Raw genomic sequence first — 9231 nt, 5'->3', positions numbered from 1 at the left:
TTATTGCTTCAGAAACCAGAGGGATAAGAGTTTGCGCAGGGCATCCTTGAGCTGCTGGTTCCTCATGCTGTAGATGAGGGGGTTCACTGCTGGAGGCACCACCGAGTACAGAACAGACAGCACCAGGTCCAGGATTGGGGAGGAGATGGAGGGGGGCTTCAGGTTGGCAAACGTGCCAGTGCTGAGGAACAGGGAGACCACGGCCAGGTGAGGGAGGCAGGTGGAAAAGGCTTTGTGCCGTCCCTGCTCAGAGGGGATCCTCAGCACGGCCCTCAAGATCTGCACATAGGACACCATAATAAACACAAAACACACAAATGATAAACAGACAGTGACTACAATAAGCCCAAGTTCCCTGAGGTAGGAGTGTGAGCAGGAGAGCTTGAGGATCAGGGGGATTTCACAGAAGAACTGGCCCAGGGCATTGCCCTTGCACAGACGCAGTGAAAATGTATTGGCCGTGTGCAGCAGAGCAGTGAGAAACCCAATGGCCCAGGCAGCTGCTGCCATGTGGACACAAGCTCTGCTGCCCAGGAGGGTCCCGTAGTGCAGGGGTTTGCAGATGGCAATGTAGCGGTCGTACGACATGACAGTGAGAAGATAAATCTCTGCTGAAACTAAAAAGACAAACAGAAAGAGTTGTGCAGCACACCCTGCATAGGAAATGGCCCTGGTGTCCCACAGAGAGTTGGCCATGGATTTGGGGACAATGGTGGAGATGCAGCCCAGGTCGAGGAGGGCGAGGTTGAGCAGGAAAAAGTACATGGGGGTGTGCAGGTGCTGGTCCCAGGCTATGGTGGTGATGATGAGGCCGTTGCCCAGGAGGGCAGCCAGGTAGATGCCCAGGAAGAGCCAGAAGTGCAAGAGCTGCAGCTCCCGTGTGTCTGTGAACGGCAGGAGGAGGAACTGGGTGATGGAGCTGCTGTTGGACATTTGCTTTTCCTGAGCACGGGGCGCTGTCATGAGAAAAAAAAAGACAGTGAGAATCCAGGGCAGAGTTCTCTGACAAAAATCAAACCAACTCCCATAGACCCTCCCCTGTCGCACACAGACACTCATTTTCAGCACTGTGGCTGCAGCCCTGCTTGGGGCTGGAAAATGTGCAACCAAGAGCAGGGCCAATAAGTCAGGTTGATAAGTCAGCCCAGCTCTGCAGGAGTGGGGCAGGGAACGTTGGGGATTGTCCTGGTTCTGCTAACACAGAAGGGCTGTCAGCACCTGCTTTCCCAGTGATAGGGAGCAGAGATGGTGAAGGCAGTTTAGGAGTTCCAGGTTTTTTTACATATCCCCCCATATTCACTGCAGAGTGTTGTTGGGTGTCAGAAACCCTCAGCATTTCTGCTGCACTCAGGGAGAACAGAGCGAGTCCTGCGAGACCTGAGGGTGCCTGTGGGTCAGTGCAGAGTGAGGGCAGCTGCTCTGTCCCTCTGTCCTGCTCCAGCTGCCCTGGGCTGGCACCTTTCTGAGATGGAGGCTGATCACACTCCCATGTTACCCTGAAGAGCCACCAGGCACTGCTGAGAGCAGAAGGACCCACCTCAGACCATGACAGGTCTCACCCTTTCCTAAGGTCTCAGCACCCAACGTTTAGCCCAGGACACACACAGCTCATTCCCCAGTCACACAGACTGCATTGCCCACAGCCCACAGGTCAGAGCAAAGCTGGGACACGTGAGCCCATGGACACACCTGCAGGAAAGGACCCACAAGATCAGGCTGTGACTCTGCACCTGAAACTGCCATCCCCAGAGAGCCTGACAGCAAGAACAAGATCCCAACAGCAGTGACCCAGAGCAGGGGAGCAAGAAGGAAAATGCGGTGAGGGTGGGGGTGAGAGAGGCCAGGGCAGAGGCAGCCGGGCACTCAGACAGCATCCCCCTTCCCCAGCTGTGCAGCCACCTCCCAGACACCAACAGTGCCGGGCAGCTGCTCTCAGCCCCTGTACTCTGCAGAGGAACTGCAGCTCTGGCTGCACAGGAGCTGCTTCATGCCTTGGAGCCCCCGGCCCTGAGGGCAGAGGCTTTGCTGGGTGGGACAGGAGGCCAGGGGGCTGCTCACAGGAGGGATCTGACCTGCAGGGGGTCACAGGGACTTGGCTGACGGGTCCAGCCAAGGTGATGCAGGTGCTGTGCACAGGCAGAGGGGTGGGGAAGGGATGTCATGATCCTCCTGGCAGATGTGCTGATCACTCAGAGTTGCAGTTCAGGAGTCTCAGTGACTTGTTTAAGCATGAGAGCTCATTTTCAATTTTATCCTTTCCTGCACCCCCCACCCCTTGGGAGAGGAAACTGAAAAGACAGGCTCAGGAATGCTCCTTATCTGTCTGGTAATCCTTGCATTGATCTTGTCATTGGGGCATCACCTTAGAAAAATCCTGCAGGTGATCTGCAGCTGTGAGCAGCACTGACCCACACAGCACCCTCTCCACAGCAGAAGCACCTTTCCTGCCCTTATCAGGGATGCTCCTTTCCCTCACAGCTTGTCCCCACAGCAGCCTGGGGATCTCCCCCAGACAGGGACCCTGCTCTGCAGGACAGCCCTGGGCAACCCTGGGTGCTTCCCCTGCAGCCACCCTCAGCAGAAGTTCTCGTCATTCCCTGTTCCTGTGACAGTGCAGCAGGGAAGCCCTGCTCTGGAGTGTGTTCTTCTCCTCTACAACAGAGATACTGTGAGCGAGACCTGAAAGAAAAACTGTAAATTGTGCGATGTACCAGCTTAAGGTCTCCCTCCAGTAAATGCAGCTGCATTGTTCTACAGCCAGAGACTTACCATGTTAGAACTGTGATTTGTCTCATTGAATCCTCAGCAACCAGCCACCCCAAATTGCCTTTAATCTCTCTGTGCGTGGCTCCTGTGCCCTCGGTGCTGCAGGCAGAGCCCTCAGCCCTGCTGCGTGTGCAGAGGAGCTGCTCCTGGGCAGAGCTGTCTCTCTGCAGCGCTGCCGCTGCCATGAGCTCCCTGTGTCCCAGGAGCCCAGCCCAGCTCAGCAGCACAGGAGCAGCCCAAGGCCCTTTAATGACCCCTCTGGTGGGTTTGGTGCTGAGTCCATGGACCTCAGACCCTGAGGGGAAGCTGAAGAAACTTCTCAAGAAGTCAAAGTTAGATTCAAACTCCAAAGTTTCTTGTACTGTTAATGCGCCCCACTGGGGGAACCTACTGAGAAACAATATCCAGGTTCGATTAGAGATGAAAACTGGAGGTCAGGAAAAGCAAAGTAAAGATTTCTCTGATGTTGCGCAAACCTGGTTGTGTTTCTTTATCCAAAAGCCAAGCCCTGACCTCGTATCGTTGGAAGTCAGATCCTGTCCCTCCCACGTTGCCCAGGGCCCTTTCTGAGACAGTGTGATGTGGGGCTGTGCAAGGCCAAGGGCAGGACTATGGTCCCACCCCTCCCAGGTTCCTGGCTGGGGACAAGGAGGCCATGAGACCCCTGTGCTGCAAGGACAAGGTGTCTCCTCACAGCCATCAGAGGTGCAGACAACAGCCACAGCCAAGGGGAGAAGGAGCTCATGTCTGGTGGGGCTTTCAGCCTTTTTCCATCCCGTGATCATCTCCACGACAGCCTGTCCTGTGCTGTGGCATTGCCTGCACCTCTGTCCCTGCAGGCTGGAGACATCCCCCCTGCTGTCCCACCTTGCTCTTGTCTGAGCATCTTCCTTCCTTTGCTGAGATCTCTCCATCCTCCCCAGCTGCTCCTTGAAGCACAAAGCCTTGGGCTGATGCAGACTCCCTCTGCTGACCTGCTCCACCACAGCACTGCCCTTCCATCACATTCCTTTCTGCTCATGGCCAGCCTGGACCTCCCCAGCTGCCCTTTGGCCATTATTTCTTTCTCATGCTCTTTCCCACTATGCAGAAACCTCCACCACCTCTGAAACCGCCCTTCAAGCACTCTCAGGCTACTCCTGCACTGCTGCAGCCTCCCCAGCACTGCTGGGCCAAAGCAGCCCAGGTCCCTCAGCACCCCACACCATGTGCACAAGGTGCTGAACCTGCCTTGGCACAGCCCTGCACTCTCCAGTTCCTCCCTGCTTCTCCAGACTGGGAAGCCGCACACTGGCACACACCCGTGTGTGTGGGTCACACCAGTGCTGAACCGAATGCGATGAGAACTGCAGGTGTCTGGGTCCCCACGCTCCTCCTCATGCAGCCCCGTGTGCAGCTGCCTTGTTCATGGTGAGCGTGCACCACGGGCTGCTGTGGGGACCTTGTAGTGCCCAGGCCCTTCTCCTCAGGGTCACTGAGAACTCGTCATTTCATCTTGTCACAATTCAGAGATTTCTGATGGTCAAATATTAGATATTCACAAGGTCTGGACTCTCCCTGGACTGAAGTTCCATTTGCTCAGCTATTAAATTTGCACGCAGATGGCTTATCCTGATGAGGGTGTCTCTCTTAAGATAACAGGATGAGGAGTTACAGGACACTATAGATATCATCTCCTGGGGAAACAGTGAGGTCTTGGGTGTCTGGTACTCATAATGCCAGAGGTCTGGAGTTTCTGATGTTTCCCTTCATATGGGAGAGCAGCAGGAATGTGTGGAGCTCTGCCTGGGGACAGACAATGTCAGCTGAATGTTGAGGACTCAGCATGAGAGGGCAGAACAACATGGGCAATGTTGTGATGACTGGACATCAGCTACAGACTCACTGATGAGAAATTGGAATATACATGAGGCCTCCTTCAGACAAATGAAAGAAGCCTCATGTTTCCAGGGACGTATCCTCATGGCAGACCTGAGATATTCCAATAGCTACAAGGTACCAGCCATCCAGGAGGTTTGGAGCCCATTGACAACATCTTCCTGACACGGGTGACTGAGGAGTCAGTGGGGTGAGGTGCCCTGTGAGACTTCACACTTACAAACCAGAAAGAGTTGGTCAGGATGGAACAGTCAGGGATGGGAAAGTGGAGCTGAGGCTCCTGGGAGATGAGAACAAGGCCAAGAGCAGGATTTCAGGAGAGCAGGATTTGGCCTGCTGAGGGACCTGCTTGGGTCCTGTGGGATATGACCTTGGTGTCTGCAGAGCTTTTCTCTCCCATCTCCTCCCTCCTCTCTCCCACCTGCTGTTGTGCAGCGTTTTTGACCCTTTCTCAAATACAATATCCCAGAGGTGCTGCCAGCATCACTGAGTGGCTCAGATTGGGCAAGGAGTGGGTCCATCCTGGATCAGCTGAAATCGGCTCTGTCTGACGCTGGTCAAACTCCTGTTGTCTTCTCAGAGAGGTGACAACTGTAGCACACCCACACTCACCCCCAGTTCCAAGACTTTACCATGTAAGCCCAGTACAGGGCGACAACATGTCGTGTGCTACAAATTACTTGGTCATGGAGAAGAAATAGATCTTCTGTCAGCAACTCAAGTAACGCACCAGTGAACGAGCAGCTTCCTATGGGGAACTGTAATTGCCCTGACATTCACTGGCCAGGCAAAGCTGCAGCTGCCAACAGTCTAAAGGATCTTGGGCCAACTGCTTAACATGTCTGCCTGATGGGCCAACAAGGGTGATGTTCACCTGGATCTGGAACTGGGAAACAAGGAGACCCTGGTGAGGGATGTGAACATCAGTGTCCACCTTGACTGTTGTGACCAGGACACAGTGGGGTCCCAGGCACCAGAGGGGAGGGAGGAAGGCCAGCAGCAGAGCACAGGCTGGTGGAATCCAGAGGAGAAGACTTGGACATACTGGGGGATGATGGGCAAAGTGGTGACATGGAAGTAGATCTGAAGGATGAAGGAGCTCAGGAAATCTGATAATCCTTACAGGACAGGCTGCTCCAAGAACAAGAATGATCTCTCCAAGTACCCATGAACAGAAGCATTTATATCGTGAGGCTGCTCATCTGCACTGATGGAGCTGGAGGGCACAAAGACAGCACACAGGAGGTGGAAGCAGGGGAAGCTGCAAAGGACGAATTTAGAAACCTTGTCCATGGATGTGGGGATGATGACAAAGGTGCCCTGAATTTGATACCTGTACGGGAAGGGCAGCAAAAGGAGCTGACAGAGCTTCACTTGCAGTAAGAGAATAGACAGGATGATCGTGGGCCTGCTGCTGAAGTTCATAAGAGTAGAATCAGACGAGACTGAGGTTCTTCATGGCGTCTTTGCCTCCATCTTCACCTGCAAGGTCTCCTGGGACTTGGTTCCTGAAGGCAGGAGTCTGGAGAACACCCAGCAGTGGATGGGGCTCAAGTCAGGGGTGACCTGAGCAAACTCAGACACCGTTACAGAACAGGAGATGGGTCACTTGACCAGCTCCCTGAATACAAGTATCACTGTGCTGTGGCACCTGAGATTGCCAGGAACACCCACCTCTTGGTCCAGAGGAGTGTGACTCCTCTTGAGCTGTCCTGGCCTGTCTCCTCACTCACATGGTGATTTAGGCACCCACTTTTCTGACATATTCAGTCTTTATCACGAGATGCAACACATCAGTATGAACTGGAGTCTGCAGATGCCACCTGTTCTGGAAAGAGAAGGAAGGACGAGTAGGGAAGCAAATAGAAGAAATTTGGCTTTATTACTATTTATTATGGAAATGGTCTCTGTTTGGCTATTCCTGAAATCTCTCTAATCATCCACACCAGTCTTGCAGTCTTTAGGAAAATAATGCACAGAGCTTTGGCATTTAAAAGCATTTTAGATGTTAGTGAGCCCTCTGGTGCCATGATCCTGAACTGCAGATACTGAAAGAATGAACAAACCTCTAATGAAGTGAAAGGCAGAAGCAAATCCCAAGTTTCTGAGGGTGTTTGGACCCCATGAAGGGCCATCGCTGACACAGCTGTGAAGGAAACAACCAGTGCAGGTCCCTGTCCCTGAAGGCTGGTGAAGGCAAGACTTGCAGACACTGGTTCCAGGTGGTGAGGGCCATGTGGAGGTGGCTCTGGTGCAATGTCAGCCCTTGATGCTTGTTCATCACCAGAATGGCTGAGCCCTGACCCCTGGGACCTGGTAGATTTTTTTCCAATGTTTTTCAAGGCTTTTCCTGTGGTCAGTGTGAGTGTTTTGTGTTTTGAGGGTGGTGTTTATGTCAAGTACTGTTACTTTAACTGCAAGGCTCTGGATTTCTGTGGAGTTGGAAATGCCCGTTAATTCCTTATAACTCATACAGCTTCTTCATATACCTGGCAATGGTCACCAATCACCTCAATGTCCCAGTCCAAAACTTGCTTGAATCCCCTATTTGGATCCACACCTCATCACTGCAGGAGGTTCATGGATCCACCAGGCTCATGGATGATTCCTGAGGACCATCCAAGTGTGGGCAGTGTAAGAGAGGAGCAGAGCAGGGTCAGCTCATGGGCCATGACTGAGCACAGCCACCCCAGCAGCAGCCGTTCCCCATCTCCCAGGCACAGCCATGCCCACAGCATGCAAATGGCACTGCCATACAAGATTAGCCCAAGAGAGGCCTTTCTTCCTTCCGTATTCCCAGGAAAATCTTCCTCCTGTTCGTCCTCCACCTGCAGACATCAACTGCTTTCCATTGCTGGGCTCAGACATGGCTGGAAGGGTTCACTGAAGCCATCAGCCATCTCATTGCTTCTCCCTGACATGCCCTGACCCTCTCCCACACCTACAATGGCCAATCACGGCTGCTCAGGCCTCCCGCTCTTCAGAAGAGGCCTCGAGCTTCTTGGTTCTTCCTTGTGATCATTATAAACTTCTTCGCTCTCTCCAGAGTTCATGGTGAGCTTTCTTGTCCATAACAGCTCTTTATGACCATGTCTCACTGAATGGTTGCGTTTGTATGATCATTTGTGCAGAAAGGGCAGTCACAGGACAGCACCCAATATGTCAAAACTGATGCCCAGTGAAATGCCGTAAAGACCCCATGAGTTCCCCTGTGTCTGTGTCTCTCTGGAAGGAGTCTGTCCCGAGAAGGAGATCCAGCTCCTGCCACTCTCTGCAGAGGCACATGAGCAGTGTCCATCACCTGGGGACACGAAGGGTGACGTTTGCCAGACCACCCGTCATCTGAAACATGTAGATGTGTGCTTGTGGATGGGGTATGAAGCCTTATAGTGCAAATACCTATTTAATTGTCATTGCCAGAGGGGCTACCACTGATGCAGAGTACTATTTTACAGATATTTAAATATAAGCTTATACGACTAACATTCCTAGACAAATTACACAAACATTTGAAGAACTTGTCATGCCTTTTAACCTGATTATCCACAAAAGGCCCACCAGCTTTGCATCTCAGGAAATGGGATCCAGAGTCCAAGGGCAGGACGGTTTGGGCTCTGTGCTGGGATCTGGAAACTGAAACGTGCTCCCATCTCCCAGCCCCCTGCCCTCCTCAGTGAGGGTGTGAGACATTCTGCCAGCCAGGGCTGAACTCACAGCCATGACCAGTATCTTATGTCCAACTGCAGCCAATGCTGTCCTGCCAGCTCAGGATTGGAGCTTCCATTGCTGGAGGTGTTTAAAAGACGTGGAAATGTGGCGCTATGGGACATGGTTTAGTGGTGGATTGGGCAGTGTTTGATTTACGGTTGGACTCCATGTTCTTAAGGGTCTTTTCCAGCCTCAATGATTTTATGATTCTCTGATTCTATGATTTGGGTTGAAACCATTTCAGTTCCATCCCCTCCAGGTTCCCGCAGAGGCGGCTGTTGTGTGGCACAACTGTCCTGGCTCTCCAGGCAGGTTGGGCACTGGGTTGGTGCCTGCATTGGCAGTTTTCCCCTTCCTGGGGTAAAAGGCTGTTGAGCAGAGACAGTTGCAGAGATTTGGGTCACAGGGGTTTGCAGCAATCCTGTCAACCTCTGAGCAGGATGAGCTTTGGAGCCCAGGAAAAATGGAGATGCTCTGAAGGATGTTTGTGAACAGTGGTGCTGTCACTAGTAACAGTAACAGGGAACTCCTCATTCTCACTGATGATCATGATGATTTAAATCTCTTTAATTTCAGTCCTAACAGTCGTTCTTGCTTTTCCAAGCAGCTGCTACACCTCAGCAGTTGTGTCTTGAAAGAATTTCTTAGAACAATGCTTTTTCTCTTGCTTCTTTTTTGTTTTAATCATTTAAAGAGTTCACCTCTTGGACAGAATTACCCTCAAATTGTGCTTCTTTCATTATTTTTCTACGTTTTAGTTATTTCTTATGTGTTGTACAGTGGAACTAGTATAGGGGAATAGTTTCTTTTTGAGACCAAGGCAGCCAAGGAACAGATCCCAGGTCGGTGCAAAGGCCCAAAGGAAGTCAGAATCTTTAT

The 9231-nt window shown here is 52.2% G+C and overlaps 1 protein-coding gene across 1 annotated transcript; it reads right to left on the bottom strand.

Annotated features, from left to right (window-relative positions):
- LOC308050671 (olfactory receptor 14J1-like) lies at window positions 1–933 on the bottom strand (the record flags this gene model as incomplete). The annotated part of the gene is made up of 1 exon (XM_080360825.1): window positions 1–933. One exon carries the CDS (start codon window positions 931–933, stop codon window positions 1–3), a length of 933 nt encoding a protein of 310 aa, XP_080216951.1.
- Between the last annotated feature and the right edge of the window lie 8298 nt (window positions 934–9231).

The sequence above is a fragment of the Nesoenas mayeri genome, assembly GCF_963082525.1.
Source record: "Nesoenas mayeri genome assembly, chromosome: 29".
Lineage (NCBI taxonomy): Eukaryota > Metazoa > Chordata > Aves > Columbiformes > Columbidae > Nesoenas > Nesoenas mayeri.
This window is presented reverse-complemented; position numbering and strand designations above follow the sequence as displayed.